This window comes from Doryrhamphus excisus, linkage group LG3 (genome assembly GCF_037039965.1).
Source record: "Doryrhamphus excisus strain RoL-2023G ecotype Guam linkage group LG3, RoL_Dexc_Guam_v1.1, whole genome shotgun sequence".
In the NCBI taxonomy this organism is placed as follows: Eukaryota; Metazoa; Chordata; class Actinopteri; order Syngnathiformes; family Syngnathidae; genus Doryrhamphus; species Doryrhamphus excisus.
This window is the reverse complement of record NC_136359.1, coordinates 10924829-10944090: the sequence shown is the minus strand read 5'-3', so window position 1 is coordinate 10944090 and position 19262 is coordinate 10924829. Positions and strand designations below refer to the sequence as shown.

The 19262-nt window shown below is 39.9% G+C and overlaps 2 protein-coding genes across 4 annotated transcripts in view; one reads left to right on the top strand and one right to left on the bottom strand.

Annotated features, from left to right (window-relative positions):
* The first annotated feature begins 434 nt into the window (after nucleotides 1-434).
* On the top strand, nucleotides 435-6241 carry fahd2a (fumarylacetoacetate hydrolase domain containing 2A). Its single transcript, XM_058070389.2, has 8 exons — nucleotides 435-611; nucleotides 1147-1415; nucleotides 1498-1714; nucleotides 2623-2682; nucleotides 3113-3275; nucleotides 3738-3846; nucleotides 5160-5247; nucleotides 5557-6241. The coding sequence occupies exons 2-8, from the start codon at nucleotides 1147-1149 to the stop codon at nucleotides 5617-5619; spliced, it is 969 nt and encodes a 322-aa protein (XP_057926372.2). The 5' UTR covers nucleotides 435-611; the 3' UTR covers nucleotides 5620-6241.
* The window catches only part of gpat2 (glycerol-3-phosphate acyltransferase 2, mitochondrial), an 86771-nt gene continuing 73422 nt past the window's right edge, over nucleotides 5914-19262 (bottom strand). For all 3 annotated transcript variants that reach the window (XM_058070388.2, XM_078789636.1, XM_078789637.1), the window contains exons 18-24: nucleotides 17575-17759; nucleotides 17005-17082; nucleotides 15706-15828; nucleotides 12898-13018; nucleotides 10233-10301; nucleotides 9929-9984; nucleotides 5914-6783 (exon numbers count right to left, since the gene is read on the bottom strand). In XM_058070388.2, coding sequence (XP_057926371.2) covers nucleotides 6667-6783; nucleotides 9929-9984; nucleotides 10233-10301; nucleotides 12898-13018; nucleotides 15706-15828; nucleotides 17005-17082; nucleotides 17575-17759 — 749 coding nt within the window. In that variant the 3' untranslated portion in view covers nucleotides 5914-6666. The remainder of the gene's footprint in view (nucleotides 6784-9928; nucleotides 9985-10232; nucleotides 10302-12897; nucleotides 13019-15705; nucleotides 15829-17004; nucleotides 17083-17574; nucleotides 17760-19262) is intronic.

Here is a 19262-nt window from a genome sequence, read left to right as displayed (position 1 = left end):
CTAACCTGTTTAAACGTAACTATGTTATTGACATAGTTTCATAAGAAAAGATGAATGCCTATTTAATTGGATATAAATTATTATTAAATACATTTTTAAGTAAAATTCTATATATAAATTTGTAATTGTACACACCGAATTTCAGTAAATTTGCCAACTTCCACTTACACTGAATGGCTCTTCGAGCTGCCTGCTGGGAATTGTAGGCTTAAGATAGATTTCACAATTCAGCTCACAATTACGCCAACTTTATACGTATTTAATTAATTAATTCATTCATTTTTGTGCGTTTGTGTCTGTTAGAATTGATACAAAATTAATTTAAGGTTATTTGAATGGCAGTAGCCACACAAATGACTCGTGAATGCACTGCGGAAGCTAACCGGAAGTTGTGAAAGTGGAGGCTTTAAAGCGCAGAGGTGAGTATTGACCTAACAAGAGCCTGAGCAAAGGGCAATAAATGGGTGAATGAACTATTTGTACATTTTAGCTTTTTGTGAAATTACGTAAGAACAGAGCAACGACGACGTTCGAGCTTCAAGTAGGAAACTCTTGTGGCTCGACCTAAGGAAGATCTGCACTTTTTACAGCTGCCAGCAAAAATATTTTGGGTAATCTTGCGTTTTCTAATCATGCAAAATCCATTCCATGCAAGAACTGATACAATTCAGTTTTTATTAGCACTGTCAGATAGGTGGACAGTATGCTTATTATTTGGTTGGAGCTGTTTCTAATAATTTGGTTCTCTTATTAGAGGGCGTATACTGAAAAGTATTATGATGTAGCAAAACTGCAAACCAATGCCACAACATTAGACTCAGCATTATTGTCAGTTTAAAAGCATACATTTGATACAGCACAATATTATCGAGATTTTCTGAACCGGTGTTTGTTTTAATGATATCTTTCTGAGTGTGTTGTACTTAAGATGTCAGACTTAACTGCAGCTTTTGATACAGTGGACCATGAGATCTCTCGTTTGGGGCAGTGGGTGGGAATCAAGGCTACAGGGGGAGAAAAATTGGGTTGTGATTGAGTTTAAGGGTAGAGGTGCCGTGATTAACCTCAAGTATAAACTCAAATTAAAATCTTCATGGTGATTTTTTTGTGTGTCATGTTTATCTCTGCCTTTTTTGTCATCAACAGATGAGAGTTCCCCTTGTCTCCTTGCGCATTCTCCCTTTAGTCTCTCCAAGACACACAGTCAACCCACAGAGGCGGGGCTTATGTGACACAGCCATGCGTCTGGTCCAGTTTCATCGCCATGGTGATGCAGGTGGCGAAAGGGTCAGAATAGGAGTGGAGCAGGGTGAAGGGCTTGGCGTGGTGGACCTGAGGGCGTTTGACCCTTCCATGCCCTTGACGATGAAAGAGCTGCTGGAGCTCGGAGACAAAGGTCTGGAGCGTGCACAGAGGTATCGCACATAATTTGGTGATTGCACAAGCAATCTGAAAAGGATACTGACCACTTTCGAAATTCCTATCCCATATTTTCAGGGCGCTGTCATCTGGTCAGTGCGTGTTGAAGCGTTCAGACATCAGGCTGTTGTCTCCTATTTTGGCCCCGGAGAAGGTAGTGTGTGTGGGTATGAACTACCGTGACCACTGCTTGGAGCAGAATGCCCCAATCCCCAAAGAGCCCATCATCTTCAGCAAGTTTCCCAATGCCATCACAGGGCCATACGATGATATTGTTCTACCCTCTGAGAGCCAGGTAAGTTCCAGGATCCTGGAATGACACCAAGAAAATATGTAGTCCATTGCACAGCATACAGTGCATCCGGAAAGTATTCACAGCGCTTCACTTTTTCTACATTTTGTCATGTTACAGCCTCATTCCAAATTGTATTAAATTAATCTCTTACCTCAAAATTCTACACAAAATACTTCATTATGACAATGTGAAAAAGTTTTTTTTTTTTGACTTTTTTTGAATTTATTAAAAATAGAAAACAAAAAAATCACATTTACATAAGTATTCACAGCCTTTGCCATGAAGCTCAAAATTGAGCTCAGGTGCATCTTTTTTCCACTGATCATCCTTGAGATCTTTCTACAGCTTAATTGGAGTCCTCCTGCAGTAAATTCAGGCCACTGTGCTCATTGGGACCTTCAAAGCAGCAGAAATTTTTCTGTATCCTTCCCCAGATTTGTGCCTCAAGACAATCCTGTCTCGCAGGTCTACAGACAGTTCTTTTGACTTCATGCTTGGTGTTTGTGCTCTGACATGCACAGTCAACTGTGGGACCTTATATAGACAGTTATTATATTTCCAAATCATGTCCAATCAACTGAATTTACTGCAGGTGGACTCCAATTAAGCTGTAGAAAGATCTCAAGGATGATCAGTGGAAAAAAGATGCACCTGAGCTCAATTTTCAGCTTCATGGCAAAGGCTGTGAATACTTATGTAAATGTGATTTTTTTGTTTTCTATTTTTAATAAATTCAAAAAAAGTAAAAAAAAAAACTTTTTCACATTGTCATAATGGAGTATTTTGTGTAGAATTTTGAGGTAAGAGATTAATTTAATACAATTTGGAATGAGGCTGTAACATACTTTCCGGATGCACTATATGGAGGGATATGTATACTACCTCATACCTTCATGTCATCCTTAAAGGAGGTGGACTGGGAAGTGGAACTGGCTTTTGTGATTGGACGAAAAGGAAAGCACATTAAAGTGAGCATCACTGCTACACATATAGTATCTCATAACTCTACTCACATTACTACAGTACAATTTAAATGAAACTTGGATACTCTAGAGTAGTCAGAGTATAGTGTGTATAGCAGAATAGATTCATGATCCAGGGAAAATTAATATTTCTATATTATCATGAATGTCTAAATACAGTAGATGGCAACGCAAAGCCATAGCAATATAACTGTGGAACTGGGGTTTATTAAGGGGACTGCTTCTTTCTGAGGCCAACCTTGACACAATTTAGACATGTTCACTATGATGTGTACTCACTGGGTTTGCCAGCCATTTATGTATGTAGACAATAATGGCTGTGTGGTATTGTCCCTTGGGAAGATATAATAAAAATGTTTTCTCAAAGGGGTGTGTGTGCTTTTATGAGATACTGTATTATTGCCTCATTTGTCAGGAGGAAGAGGCACTCTCTTATGTGGCGGGCTTCATGGTGGCCAATGACGTCAGCGCGCGCGACTGGCAGATGAAGCGCAATGGAAAGCAGTGGCTGCTGGGAAAGACCTTTGAAAGCTTTTGCCCTCTCGGCCCTGCGTTGGTAACCACTGATGCTGTGAGAGGTGAGACAGTATTTGTGTCGACTCACTTCCTACCCTAATATGTTGGATTAAAGATAGAATATACACTCACTGGGTATACTTCAATTTTTGCAAGAGTTGTATCAAACATGGCGGTCCAGTGGTTAGCGCTAGACCTTACAGCTAGGAGACCAGGGTTCAATTCCACCCTCGGCCATCTCTGTGTGGAGTTTGCATGTTCTCCCCGTGCATGCGTGGGTTTTCTCCGGGTACTCCGGTTTCCTCCCACATTCCAAAAACATGCTAGGTTACACGCGACCCTTGTGAGGAAAAAGTGGTTGAAAATGAATGAATGAATGTATCAAACAGTCTGCTCATGTTGATGCTCTTTCCTTAGCTTCATGTATTGCTGTTGTGTTGGATTTCATTAGATTGTGCAGGTGTACCTTATGACGTACTAAGTATGAGTAAAAGTAGTAAACAACGTATACAAATCACCTCCAGATCCTCACAACTTGGGCATTCGCTGCTTGGTAAATGGAGACACCGTCCAGAGCAGCAACACTGACCAGATGATCTTCAAGACTGAAGCGCTGATCTCTTGGGTGTCAAAGTGAGTACATTTATCATACCGGTGCTTAAAAAAACATCTACATTTTTGTAATGAAAAGGGCTTGGCAATATTTAAAAACAGTTAAAAAAATGCTACAAGATACACTGAAAGCTCCATGGTAGAATACCCCCAAAGTTCGAAAGAGTTAACAACCCAAACTTGAAGAAATATTATACATTTAAAATCAAATCAAAATCGTTTTCTGGTTCATTTGGTCAGAGGACCAATACTGCCTCAGAGATGTTAAATATACCTGGCTCTGTACAACAAAGGGGTTGTCTCCGGCTATGTGTAAAATAGAGGAAATATTCCACCATAGGGAGCGTATGTAACCCATGGAACTTAGGAACTTACTGTGACATCAGAAAGGTCTGGCTTCTTATTACAATGACTTAAATAGAACATATTGACCAATCAATTGCAATGCACATTATGTTTGTTCTGCGAAAACTGCCTGCATAAATGTACTGTAGTCAGGCAGCAGCACCTGTAGAGTCCACTAGGTGACAGTATTTTGCTTTGTAAGCATCTTCCTGGTCTCTCGCCATTAATTTATCTGTTAGGTAACTTCGAAGGGCAAGTACTTTTATTGTATTGTATTTGTATAACGGTTAACTTTTTTTTTTAATCTATCGATCTATGACAGTTAGGAACCTAACTTAACACATTGCCTATACAGTTTTACAATGGTGAATGAGAAGGGCAAGTTCGAAACAAACTGTGAAACACTTTAACCAAAGGCAAAAGTAATTTACATTTCAGAACACTCATTGACAAATGCATCATTTCCAACAAATTAATGTTCATACGCTGTACTCACATGGAATAATGGTGCAGCAAAGCGAGGGACACATACAAATATGTATGGCTGCTACAGTCATTATTTCTGACAAGGAAGATACGTGTTGACCGCAGTTTGAGCACCTTTTTGTCAACCATTTCATGTCTTTATTCAACACAACATGCACCCTCATATGTTCAAGCTAATTGTTTCTTAACTGTCAATCTGGGCTTTGGTATATTGGTATATTCATTACCCATCACACAAGTGCTTGTAATGTATTTTGTCTTTTGTTAATGTGTTTCCTAAAATCTTCATTAGAGTTTTCTTCTTGAGTTTCCTGAAATGTAAATTTGTTTTGCCTTTGGTTAATTTGTTTTCTGAAATGTGACATGTTTTGCTCATCTTGCACGTCTCCAAAGTGCATGTGAAAACTTAACTGTAGGAGCTGATAGTTAGTCATTAGGTGGGACTGAATTTGCTGGAAATATGTCTTACCTTCCTTCTGCTTCTTTCCTCTTCCTCTTGCCAGGTTTGTGACGTTAACTCCGGGTGATGTGTTCCTGACAGGCACCCCTCCTGGCGTCGGTGTGTTCAGAAAGCCACCCGTCTTCCTCAAGGTGCGTGAAACTGATGATAAAGTGTAGAAAAAGCTGGTGTGTGTGTGTGTAGCACTGCATACCGAAGCTGAGAAACATCCATCAATTCATTTTCTACAAGGCTTGCCCTCATTAGGGTCACCAGTAAGCTGGAGCCTATCTTAGGGTGAGATACTGGGTGCATCCTAGACTGGTTTCTAGACAAATGTTTTAATTTTATTTACTTGGCAACTTAACAATATCACCATTACTGTATTGGAACACTATTGCTGCTGTTGAATTGTGTATTGGCAACAGTATTTTCTGTTCAAGCATGGTTCTGTCTTCCAGAAAGGAGATGTGGTGGAGTGCCAAATAGACCAGCTAGGCTCCATCATCAACTCAGTCATCTAAACTTCTGCCAAACCCATCCACATTATCAGCTGCACTTTTCATTCAAAAGTAAAGTACTAGAAGAAATGAAAAATACCTTGATTGTTTCCTGCTTGATTGAGACAACTCGTTAACTGGAAGATATGGTTTTATGTAGTAATTGGGAAAGCATTGGCGTAAAGAGGGCAATAGAGGGCATGCCTCTTACCCATTTGGCTGTTGGGTTTTGGACGTGCAGAGTTGGCGTTACATCCTGCTTGAGACCAACCACTAAACTGCTGTAGTTTAGTCATTCAGTGAAATTTCCACCTGAACGTGATCATACATTTTCAGCTGTGATTGTTCGCAAAACACCACAGATGGTAATTATTTTTCGTCTTTAAAGAGCAAGCAAATACTACTTTCTATGTGGGTGTGTGTATTGGTTGTGCCTCAGAACTGAACAGTACATGCAGGCCAACTCTGGGGGGCAGTAGAATGTCATGCTGACTTTGAACTGCTGCTGGATTTTGCATCTTGTCTGTACATACTGTATTGATGCTGCTGTAGGTGTTTCGGTCAATCTCCTGAGGTGCAACCTATGACTGCTGTTACAAGAGCAATGACTATGAATTGCTCAATAAATACAATTTAAAAATTCAGACTTCTTGTTGTCTTTATAAACCAAAATACTCAATTTTGCATTCAACAATGAAATGAGCAGAAGTGGTCCTCATCGGAATGGGCATCATTAACATGAAACAATGAACAGCACAAAAAAATAAAAAGTTGAAATGTGAACGTGTAGCAAACAAAAGCTCCCTCATTATAATATAAACATGGGGAAAGCACTCAGCATCATCACCATCCCCTCACAGCTGATTACAGCAACCTCCTAATCTTCGTCTCCAGCGGCTTTATGCTAATGATATTACAAAAGAAAAAAAAACATCTTTAAAATCAATGTCTCATAACTGAAAAATCAAATTGCAATTAACCCCAAAAGGCCTCTGTCACACAGCGTGGAACCTTTCTAACACGGAACACTCTTTCACGCCAAGGAGTTTAGGGCTCTTGCTGTTTAACATATTAACTGTAGATGTACTGAGAGATGAAGCGCTGCACTTTCTGCCTGTTTTCTGGTAGCAGGAACAAAGATGTGAGCCCCAAGAAGACTCCGTCTTCATTCAGTTCCTCCATGAGGACCTGGTGGGAACACAAACACAGTGTGGACACTACAGTGAAGAAAATAAGTATTTGAACACCCTGCTATTTTGCTATTTCTCCCACTTAGAAATCATGGAGGGGTCTGAAATTTTCATCGTAGGTGCATGTCCACTGTGAGAGAGATAAACTAAAAAGAAAAATCCAGAAATCACAATGCATGATTTTTTAACAATTTATTTGTGTGATACAGCTGCAAATAAGTATTTGAACACCTGAGAAAATGAATGTTAATATTTGGTACAGTAGCCTTTGTTTGCTATTACAGAGGTCAAACGTTTCCTGTAGTTTTTCACCAGGTTTGCACACACTGCAGGAGGGATCTTGGCCCACTCCTCCACACAGATCTTCTCTAGATCAGTCAGGTTTCTGGGCTGTCGCTGAGAAACACGGAGTTTGAGCTCCCTCCAAAGATTTTCGATTGGGTTCAGGTCTGGAGACTGGCTGGGCCATGCTAGAACCTTGATATGCTTCTTACGGAGCCACTCCTTGGTTTTCCTGGCTGTGTGCTTCGGGTCGTTGTCGTGTTGGAAGACCCAGCCACGACCCATCTTCAATGCTCTGACAGAGGGAAGGAGGTTGTTCCCCAAAATCTCACAATACACGGCCCCAGTCATCCTCTCTTTAATGCAGTGCACTCGTCCTGTCCCATGTGCAGAAAAACACCCCCAAAGCATGATGCTACCACCCCCATGCTTCACAGTAGGGATGGTGTTCTTCGGATTGTACTCTTCATTCTTCTTCCTCCAAACACGCTTATTGGAATTATGACCAAAAAGTTCTATTTTGGTCTCATCTGACCATAAAACTTTCTCCCATGACTCCTCTGTATCATCCAAATGGTCATATGCAAACTTAAGACGGGCCTTGACATGTGCTGGTTTAAGCAGGGGAACCTTTCGTGCCATGCATGATTTCACATCATGACGTCTTAGTGTATTACCTACAGTAACCTTGGAAACGGTGGTCCCAGCTCTTTTCAGGTCATTGACCAAGTCCTGTCGTGTAGTTCTGGGCTGATTCCTCACCTTTCTTAGAATCATTGAGACCCCACGAGGTGATATCTTGCATGGGGCTCCACTCCGATTGAGATTGACCGTCATGTTTAGCTTCTTCCATTTTCTAATGATAGCTCCAACAGTGGACCTTTTTTCACCAAGCTGCTTGGTAATTGCTCCGTAGCCCTTTCCAGCCTTGTGGAGGTGTACAATTTTGTCTCTGGTGTCTTTGGACAGCTCTTTGGTCTTCGCCATGTTACAAGTTAAAGTCTTACTGATTGTATGGGGTGGACAGGTGTCTTTATGCAGCTAACGACCTCAAACAGGTGCATCTGATTCAGGATGATACATGGAGTGCAGGTGGACTTCTAATGGGCAGACTAACAGGTCTTTCAGGGTCAGAATTCTAGATGATACACAGGTGTTCAAATACTTATTTGCAGCTGTATCACACAAATAAATTGTTAAAAAATCATGCATTGTGATTTCTGGATTTTTCTTTTTAGTTTATCTCTCTCACAGTGGACATGCACCTACGATGAAAATTTCAGACCCCTCCATGATTTCTAAGTGGGAGAAATAGCAAAATAGCAGGGTGTTCAAATACTTATTTTCTTCACTGTATATTATATATGGTGTGATATTATTAGTGTAACAGGACGCCATAATCATGGTTCCCCACTTTTAAGGTCTCAATTAGCTTTAGATTTTGTGTGAAGATCTTTACACCAATACCAATAAAGTTTTTCCGAACAAAGCAAAAGGGTTTTCAAGCTATGGCTTCTCCTTGGCAATATTGCTCCCCATTCCTCACGCTAGCCAAGGACTGGGCTGCACTGTACAGTGGAACCTCGGTTAGCGTCATGAATCCATTCTAGAAACTCAAACCGAAACATGAACAAACTGAATTAGTTTTTTTTTGCTTTCTGCACACTACACTCCCCCCTTCCTGTTGCGTGTTTTTTGCGTTCACAGCTTTTATCAAATGCACTTCTGCCACCTTGTGGCTGTTTTTATGGCTGACAATTGCTCTGTGGTGAAATCCATTAGTGGAGAGTTACATCATCACCTCTTTTTGCCCCTTGTGAAAAAAAAGAGCAAAAGATGTATAAATACATTGTTAGGATCAGGCATTTAGGGTTTCTAAAAACATACAAGTATGTCTTTGGGATTGAATGAGTTCTTTTTTTATGTGGGTAAATCTCTGTACCATACCCAAATCCAATCCAATTCTACCCTCACACTTCTAGATATTATAGCACAATAATTTAAGTGTGACTAAAGAAATGGATCATGTGAAAGTCTTGTTAGAAAGTGAAATGACTGAGCCCTATTCACACAAATATAGAAAGGGGAAATTTCCTGTGACATTTGCATGGACCCCACATTGATTGGACATGCAGGGAAAAAAGTAGATCAGTTTTCAAATCCTGGAAACAAGACTGCAAATGTTTCTGATTGATATGACCCTGATGCAAGAGTTAAAAATGGCCTCTTGCAATAGTTGCAGATATATAGGTCAATGGTGCCCTATTTTTAAAGGCAATGATTCCCATCTCGCATGCTATAGCAGAGAGCAGACTGATGGCTGCACAGGCTGAAGGGCTGACTTGTCATTGGTGAGAGCTGGAGATTGGAGAGTTTTCTGCGACTTTGATGTGTGTGTATATATACTACAACACGGGTTCTACGAGTGGCCGACCCTCGCCCGCATCAGGAGAATAGATTTCACTTCTCTTTGTAGACTGAAGATGTTGGATTGAAGCCCTTCCCCTTGTCTTTGAACCTTTAAGGTTCAGAGGAGATGAGATGCGAACTATTCCTATCTTAAAGACGACCTCTTGTGGCCTTCCTTCTTGCACTGAATCTCAAACTGTGATCATCAAGCATTTATCGGGGCCTTGTCAAAGTTTCTGTTTTATTCATTCATGTAAAGGTCACCCTCACAACCCGCTGAAAATTGCTGTAAAACCTAAAAGAAAGTAGAATTACATACTTTATCAGTGCTTTCACAATACTTGGGGGAGCTAAAAGAATTAGTTGTGCTCATATTTACTTGTCAGATAACATTTTTGTCACGTATATTCACTGCACACACACACAGAGAATATATAAAGACTGTCACTCACCCCCAGGTCTATTAGTGTTCTAACTGCAGTGTGTGCAGCCTCCTGTGAGCAGCTCTCTGTGAGATACCAGACAAAGGCACACATCATTCAAAAAAGAATAGATATCCAATAAAGAATCCAATAAAGAAAAAAACCATGTCGAACTAATGGAACAAAGCCATTACCAGAGGGACTGGTGAAATTTTTACATTGTGTAACATGGAGTGGTTTCACTTAGGCAGTAAGTATTTATCTTTCTATGCGCGTAGGTGTTTTTTCTTTTTTTTTTTTTTTTAGCTCCAAGTAGATATCAGGCTGTGCTCACCATAGTGCTGCTTCTTCTTCTTTGCTGTGTCATACAGATGTAAGCGCAGCTGAGTCATAAAATGGGCTTCTGACAATGACAAGACAAGAGGTTATTTGACTGGGATGTTCACAGCCTGCAATGACAATTTACTATACAATATAAAACACAAAAGAAAATACATAGAAGTTTAAAGGCCAAACACAATTTGGTCTGGGACACTGGTTGGGCACCGATTTGTTGATAGTTTGAAACTATTTTTCCAAAAAGGAATCAGTTTTCAGTGTCAATCTTTCACCATTTATCCACATTCTAACCTGTTACACAACTGTAAAAAAGACGTTTGTGAAGACTTAACATCGTTTTTCGTACACCCTGATACATACCCAAACTTATTGCCACAAATATGTCTTGGTTTTCGTACAGCCAATCAGTGTTCCGAGCAAACTAGTCGAGTGGCGAAACAAAGCATCCACGCATTGGTGATTGAGTGTCTGTGAAATGGGTAGTGTTTCTATCAGAATTGGGACACTGGAGATCCTTTAATCATCTTAATTGTGTGTGTGTGGTTTATTTGTTCATACAGCTCACACAGAATGCTTTCAAGCACTGGGCGCTGCTGCTATGATGAAGTTTTGTCGACAAGGAAAGGTACAGACAGAATGTTCTCTGCAGACTGAAATTTGAGTAAAAGTACAGTTCACAAGTTGTCAGACATACCTTGACATACCAGTATATGGTTAAAGTCTTACACATATACATGGGTAATATGCTTCAAATAGTTGGCTTAACGGCAAAATCCAAAATCCGCACTGTACACACCCTTTAAAAACGTGTCAATGCAGCTACAGAAGCGGAGAGGGAAGCTTGCTGAGTCAACTTCATGCAAGTGTAAAAATAAGTTAACCACTCTTCAATTAAACTTGTTGATGATTCATTTCGACTTTTCCCAGGGGTTGACAGAGTGACTAATTTGTAGGAGTACACGATACACTTGGCTTGGTACCCGGAAAAAACCCACTCACGCATGGGGAGAACATGCAAACTCCACACAGAGATTCCCAAGCAGGGAATCGAACCCGGGTCTCCAACTGTGTGCCCCCCTAGGTTTTTCTTCATTTTTATTTCTGCAATAAGCTATGTTCCACTGATGGCCCCCTGCAGCACACTTTGGACACCCATGCGTGTTTCCCCAGGAAGGTGAGGTATTGCCAGCTGACAGAGAAGTATGTCCAAGCTTCTTGGCTTTTCCACTGGTCAGGGGTTGGGTTGCATTGTGGTGGGGTTTATTTAGCTTTCAGACAGCTTACAGCTTCTACACCAGGGGTCTCAAACACACGGCCAAATGTGGCCCGCAGGACACTAGTTTGAGGCCCCCGCCTTGATATGAAAGCGGCCCGCGCAGGTTTGATATGGATGCTGTATGGTATCATGTACCCAGAAAAAAATATTACGTTTCATTAATGTTCATGTTAAAGGTTAAATAACTGTTAATAGTTATCCTCCCTATCCATGTGGAAGTGGTAAGTTTTTGGCTATTTAAGTTTAAAGGAAATAATTTGTTAATTTTAATCTGAAAAAAATAATTTGTGTACCCACCAACTATATGTGGTTTCTTAAGTTTTTATTATTTGCCATTTTATTATTATTATTATTATATTTATTTATTACTGATTGATTGATTTGCTTTATTCTTGATTTGTTTATTTATTTTTCATCTTATTTGGTGCAGAAAAATAAAAATTAAGATATTTGAGAACAGTGGAATGTTTTATCAGAGCTTTTATTGTAGAAAATCAGAACCAAAGCACTGAAAAAGTTTGTACATTTTTCTGTTTTTAATAAATGCGTTTTTTTTTTTTTTGGAAAACCTGATGCGGCCCAGCCTTGCCCAGACCCTAGCTCCAGTGGCCCCCAGGTAAATTGAGTTTGAGACCCCTGTTCTACACAATTGGTGATGGAGCTCCACTCCTGCTTGCTTGAGCGGCAGATACTTCATCTTTAAGTGAGGTTGAGTGGGTTAAGCCTAACTTTCCTTTCTGCCAGTAACATGAAGTAAAGTTGGCGATCAGTCAGATGTAACGAGCGTGAATAGAACTGTTTGGTGATTACAGGTGCAGACGCATCTAAACATCTACCCGTTTTGATCTGAAAAATCCTCAGTAACTTTGATCAAATGTAGAATCTATACAGCTTCTGTTTGGATACTAACAAGGCGGCAGCAGTTCAACTACAAAGGAAAAAACAGCCACACGTCATTCGGTGATGCTGGGAACACCGAGGTAGGTTGGATTGCAGGGTTTATAGTGTTCATAAATCACTTAATGTGCGGTTCCAATCCTGCCTCGCACGCTTCCACTTCCATATTACTTTATTAGAATTTATAGCGACCATGCCATAGTTCAGTCTGATAGATTTCTGGCTACCCTCTTCTTCTTGTGAAACAGATTTTCTCCAAATGACAAATATTGTCACGATTTAATTGTCTCATGACACCCTTAATCAATCGCTGCCTTAGTTCTATACCAGATGCCTCTCCTAACCTAATCCTACTGTTTCTCCATGTTTGGAACCAGAAATGAATCTCCAATGGCTGGGTGTTGTAGCCCTGACTTGTTATTGAACCCACAAAATGTAGTTTCATTACCGAAGGTGTCATTTCTCAAATAAACAGTGAGACACATACCTGTCAGAGGTGTGTGTAGGTGGTCTAGGAACGATGTGGTCCAGCAGAGTGTCCTCAGATGTCCAGCTAGCATGCTACACAGGAAGAAGAGCATGTCAGGGCACTGACTCGGCTGGCTTATCTGGAAATGAGATGGTAAGGGAAGAAGACAGCCACAGAGGTTGATGGGAATGTCAACGCTGGGATGATTGGAAGAGTTCACTGAGAAAAGAACATTTTCCGCTAGGCTGAACTCCCTGGTGAAAAGTCACTGTCAGCTGGTTCATCGAGCCACATGCTGAAATAAAATATGGAATAGTTCTTTTAATTTAAGCTTTGTGTCATTTTGTCCAGCAGCCTGTCTGTTCATTTTGACTCCAGACTGAAATAACTCTGCTATGGAATGTTACGAAAGTTCATAAAAACAATCACGGTTCCCCAGAGGATGTATCCATGCTGGTATGTTACTTTCATATCAATGTGATATTTACATCATTATTGCCTTGAATGAGCTACTGACTTTTCACATGGAGACGTGTGAGGTTCAAATGAAGCTGTCATTACTGTCGACAGATTTTTCACAGTGTCATGGGAATCTCTATTTCATTGTACAAGCTGGTGTAAAGGACATAATGTTTTTTCTGTGTTCCATTCTACATGGACATATTTTTCATGGTCCTCTATGCACACTATAGGTTTATCAATGAATTGCTCAGTAAGCTAAGTCTATTGCTTTTATTGTATGACCAATTTTAGGGGTTATTAAGTTGGAGATGTTCTTCTGGGCATTCATGCATTCCAGATTTACCATTAAAAAAATCTGGTGCCAATGGAAGCAGTATGGAGGGAATGTATGAATTGTTTAATGGAGTCATATAAATGGAAAGGGAATGGTTTAAATTGGATTGTGAAGCTGTTCTCATAAAATTACACTGCATATGCATTGGTTCTCATTACCTAATCGTACAAAACCATTGGGAAGTGTTATTGAGCTCACAGGATAGATGCAAACAACAGAGCCGCATACTGAGGAGTCAGCAGTAGATATCATCGGCAGATGCTTTTACCACTTACGTATTACAGGAAATTAGTGTGTATTTCATTTGGAATGATTCCGCAGTATGACAATAGTATGACATTCTTATTTCGGGGGACAACTTCATTCTGTAGTGTGTCTGTTTTTTTTTTGTCCAATCAGATTTCCGCTGCCCAGGACCTTCAGAGTGCTGGCAGATGTCACTTATACACGATTAATAACGGGGCTGTCTCGTTAATCAGATTTCAGATATGCCTCACAATAATAATAATTTTCCATGTTTTAATTTGAACTTTTATTATTTTGTAAGTTCAAATTAGTTTTGGTTTTTCTTTGAATTTGCGGGAAAAAGTTCAATAGTTAAAACATTGTGCTAAGGTCATTCATGCAAAGTTAAAAACCATTTCAAAATGTACCTGCATTGTTCTGTGACTCTGTTAAATTAAAAAAAATCAGTCTGTCCAGTCCTAAAAAGTTAATATCTTAATTTAAGTAACGTTAAAATAGTCTCGCCTCGTTCTTGTGAACCTGATATCGTGTGTCACATTGTAAGCTGAGTGTACAGTGACACTCCGACCATCTATTGGAAATGTAGAAATAAACACATTAGAGTGAAACTCAGCCCACACAAGAGAACTGGCTACCAAGGTACATTTGCATAGTCTGCTTTTGTGTGGTCAGTTGACAAAAAAGCAAAAGAAGTATTTCTCAAGGCTTGGTACAGTACGTAGGTGTTCTGGCTCGGATAAAGCTCAAAAGTGACAGAGCCGAGGAGTAAGGGATTTCAATAGTACAAATGTGTATATAGCAGTGAAACTCTTCCATCGTCTTCACAAAATCTCACAGACTCAAATTAAATTAGTGTGTAATTTAGTATGTAAAACAAATAGCATCCAGAAAGTTTCTTTTAGAAGTATACGAGCAGAGTATACAGCATTCCTAACATCAATGTTTGGCAGCCAAAAACCACATAGGCAAAGTCCAATCATAAGATGAACAAACCAGAGACACACTATATACTGGATAAACAGACCAAATGTTGCATTAAACATGAAATAGTTTGCAGAGTTTGCAATATTCAGAACCAGCAACGAGCTGTCCTTTTGTCTTCATAACTCATGTCAGAACACAGAGGAAGACCTCTTACTGAGAAGAATGCCGAATGCATCCACAGCTTTGAAAATGTTCTCTGAGGCAAGAATTGCACTCACCGTGTCTCTCAAAGCTTTTGGTTAAAAAAGAAATAAAAAAAAGTATTTATATATATAAACTTGAATGAAAAATACTGATGAAAAGAACTCTTCGGGGTGCATGTGAATAATAGATCAACTCTTGTTCTGTTGCATTTTCATCAGTAAAAAAAAAAAGAAATAAAAAGCTTGACAACTCATTTTTAATGGCGAATGTAATTGAGTGGTTTAGTGGACGTCAAACCTGGTTCATGTGCTTTGATGCTATTCATTAAAATAGTTTTTCCCCTAAGCATTGAACACATCTAGCCTCTAGGTCAGTTTACACTCACTATGGGAGTTGATTAGTTGCCCTGTTATGCTTTGAAAAGTCACATGTAACACTTATGACAGCCTTCAATTAAAGCTGATACACATACCGTTAATTGGTATTCAAGTCATGTGTCTCAACTGCAGTGGCTGCTTTTGTAATGGAGATGTACTTACATCAAATGTGCCTTTCATGCCCTGGCTACCATTTTGTGTAAACTGGCTAATTCTGCAATACCACTGTTCCATGCGTACATAGAACCTGTGTTGCTGCTCTGTCCTGTTCCTACATACCTTGTAGGAACACAAGTCCTGCTCCTCACAATCAGAATCGCTCTGATATGGTTCGTCAGTGGTTGTCCAGGTCAGTGTGCCCTCTCTCTTCCAGAAATCACAGATGGGGATGTCCCTTGGAACCTACGCAGAAGCACAATCTGACTTTTTGTAGCATATTTTGGAGGCGCTCAACATGAGTGCATGTGTACAAAGAAAATAAAATATTGCATATGACATCTCCTTTTACACAATTATGCCGTGAGCACAAGTACTGTATAGTGTAATATTTATTACACATTTGACAGCCCTAGAATAAACACACATTTTTGAAACAGTAAACAAATAAAAAGAAAACATAGATCTACTTTATTCCTTCATTGCACTGTATGTTGCGTAATGTTTTGTACTGCAAGTAAACACCAGTGTTTGGGTAATAATGGCCCTCTATGACAAAACATTACTCATGAATGGGATTATGTTCCTCTCAGCTAAAACTTGCTCATACTGAAATCAGTGTCATTCTTAGAGTAACAAGCAGTTTAGCCACCTGATTTTGACCGACATCAATCAGGAGTGAATGGAGGAGGTGTGGTCTAAATGTGTTTTGGCTGCAAATGGAGACAAATGTTTTCATTGGTCGTTTGGCTCCATACTTCACATAAAAGGACATGCATGAGAAGATAAGGGCTGTCAATTGATTAAAATATTTAACCACCATTAGTCATATGGTTAACTTAAAGAATGAATCACATTTATGAGTAGGGGAAATTTCTTTGTGGTAAACGATTTGAGGCACAACTACAGCAATAACCACATAAAATTTTATGTAAAGGGATATACATTTTGGAAAATATGGGCCATTTTTAAAAAAGTTATAATATACAGTCAAAAGCAAAATTTTCCACTTTAAATGTAATGTTAAATGTAATGTCATACATTTTTGGCAATATAAAAAAAAGCAGGCTGCATGGGGGTCGAGTGGTTAGCGCGCAGGCCACACAGCTAGGAGACCTGAGTTCGATTCTACCCATGGCCATCTTTGTGTGGAGTTTGCATGTTCTCCCCGTGCATGCGTGGGTTTTCTCCGGGTACTCCGGTTTCCTCCCACATTCCAAAAACATGCTAGGTTAATTGGTGACTCCAAATTGTCCATAGGTATGAATGTGAGTGTGAATGGTTGTTTGTGTATATGTGCCCTGTGATTGGCTGGTGACCAGTCCAGGGTGTACGCCGCCTCTTGCCCGAAGACAGCTGGGATAGGCTCCAGCACCCCCGCAATAAGCGGTAGAAAATGAATGAATAAAAAAAGGATCTTACTTCTTCCATGATCAAGATGCCACATCGTACCAGACTGTCAATTGCATCCAGAGCAAAATTCTGGGATGACTGGCAGGGCTGCAGAAAACGAATGACAACGAAAAGGTGAGAGAAGCAAACATCTTCCGCCCCATCTTACATCTAAAACCAGCAAAGGAGGACAGGTAACAAAGAGTGTAGACTGTTGAGGTGGAGATGAAGCTTATATCAGAGGAGGAAGAAGCAGCATTGGCCATTGGGATGCATGTGTGGGAGCAGTATTTTTCCACGTAGGAAAAGGCTTAGAAACATATCGGTAAGCGGAGTAGAAAAGAAACGAGTAGCTATTGAAATAAAAGGTGGGCCAGCTGAGAAAGGCACAGAATATCTGGCTCACATTCTGAGCACTTGAAGTCAGTGTGATTGAGCATGTACATATACAGGCATACAAACACACACACACACACACACACACACAACTAGCGGAGCAGGGTGAGTCACTGTTCGGCTCCATTAAACAGCCATTGAATGAGACACACCGGATGTGACTGTGTCTATGTGTGTGTCTGTGTGATATGAATTGAAACTCACTGGTATAAAGCCTGGAGGCAGAAGATGGCAGAGCTGCAGGGCTCTTTCAGTCAGCTCGGACTGCAGGAGCACAACATCAAACTCCAAGTCACCTTTGACCTTCTCTCCATCGATGCTGTCAGATCTCACCTTGCTGCTGACGCCACTGCCAGCTACCTCATATAGCATAGCTGACACTGCACAAGCTGGGGAAAAAATATCTGCATTACTTCAGCAATTGACACCTATACAACTGTAAAATCTGCAGGTTGATACAACTTCTGTGTCACTTCAGAGCATGTATCAAGAGTGTTGCACACATGTACAGAAAATGACTTGACACAGTGCCATTAATGTGAAAATACCAGACAAAACTATTTATAGGCCTGTCAGGATAGCAAATTTTGCTGGACAATAAATGTCCCACAAATTATTGCTGACAAACAATATTATTGTCAAGATTAGTACAATCAGAGAAAACAGGTTAATATGAGCTATCTAACAATTCACTGCACTGGGACGTACCTTTACAAAAACAATGTTTTATTGTTTTAAAATACATGCTGTGATCATGCATTAAGAAGTACATTGATGGTAACGTAATACATATAGTGTCTTGCCGTATTTGAATTATTTTAAATATTACCAAAACTTCTTTCCTCAGTGCATTGATTTTTGCCCAGGAGTTCACACTGCTTCCGTCAACGGCAGCTTCGATGACACTTACAGTGGCCGCTCTCACTAAGACTTCTCACGTCAAAAATGCTGACAGCAAACAAGCATCTTGTTGAGTCTTCATAACAAAGTTTTTTTTTGTTAGGATGTACTTATTTTGACACAAAATTACGTTGAATGTCAACTAAGAGAAACTAACTTGTTTTCTCTTGGTAGAATGCACAAGGGAAATAAATATGATGTTTCACATCAGGATTGTGAATGATGGGCAAAATGCATACAGTATGTCAATTTTGTATTATTTTTTTTCATGTGATTTATTGCTTATCATGACTGGCCTAATAAAGTAGTATAATAATTGTGTCCTACAGTCAAGCATAGTAGTAGTAGTGTCATGATCTGGAGATGCATGAGTGATGCCAATATTGGGAAGCTGTGGTTCATTGAAGGAAACATGAATTTCAGTATGTACTGTTACATTCTTAATACCCTTCATTGGTAAACTGGGCCGCAGAGCAGTTTTCTACCATGAGCCCAAACTCAACTCAACAAGATGACAAGTGCACTTCAAGAGGAAGCTGAAGGTGATAGAGTGACCAAGTACAGTCATAGTCATCAAATATTAATTTCCACAAAGTCTGCTGCCTCAGTTTTTATGATGGCAATTTGCATATAATCCAGAATGTTATGAAGAGTGATAAAATGAATGGCAATTAATTGCTAAATCCCTCTTTGTCATGAAAATGAAGTTAATCCCTACAAACTGCATTTCAGCCTTGCCACAAAAGGACAGGCTGACATCATCTGGTTAACACACGTGACAAGGAGTGTTGACAAGGCTGAAGAAGACTCTGTCATCCTGATTGAGCGAAAATAGAACAGACTGGAAACTGTCAAAGAAGGGTGGTTCTTTGTTCCTCCGTTAATCATGGTTACCTAAGAAAACATGCAGTCATCACTGTTTTGACCAAAAAGGCTTCACAGGCAAGTATATTGCGCTGAGAAAGATTACGCTTCAATCAACCATTTTTCTG

What these genes read in the sequence shown, in the direction of transcription:
- fahd2a (XM_058070389.2), top strand. Translation starts at nt 1,147, where the DNA reads ATGAGAGTTCCCCTTGTCTCCTTGCGCATTCTCCCTTTAGTCTCTCCA. An exon ending in GGTCTGGAGCGTGCACAGAG is followed by an intron (nt 1,416 to 1,497) that starts GTATCGCACATA and finishes CCATATTTTCAG; the next exon opens with GGCGCTGTCATCTGGTCAGT. An exon ending in AACCACTGATGCTGTGAGAG is followed by an intron (nt 3,276 to 3,737) that starts GTGAGACAGTAT and finishes AATCACCTCCAG; the next exon opens with ATCCTCACAACTTGGGCATT.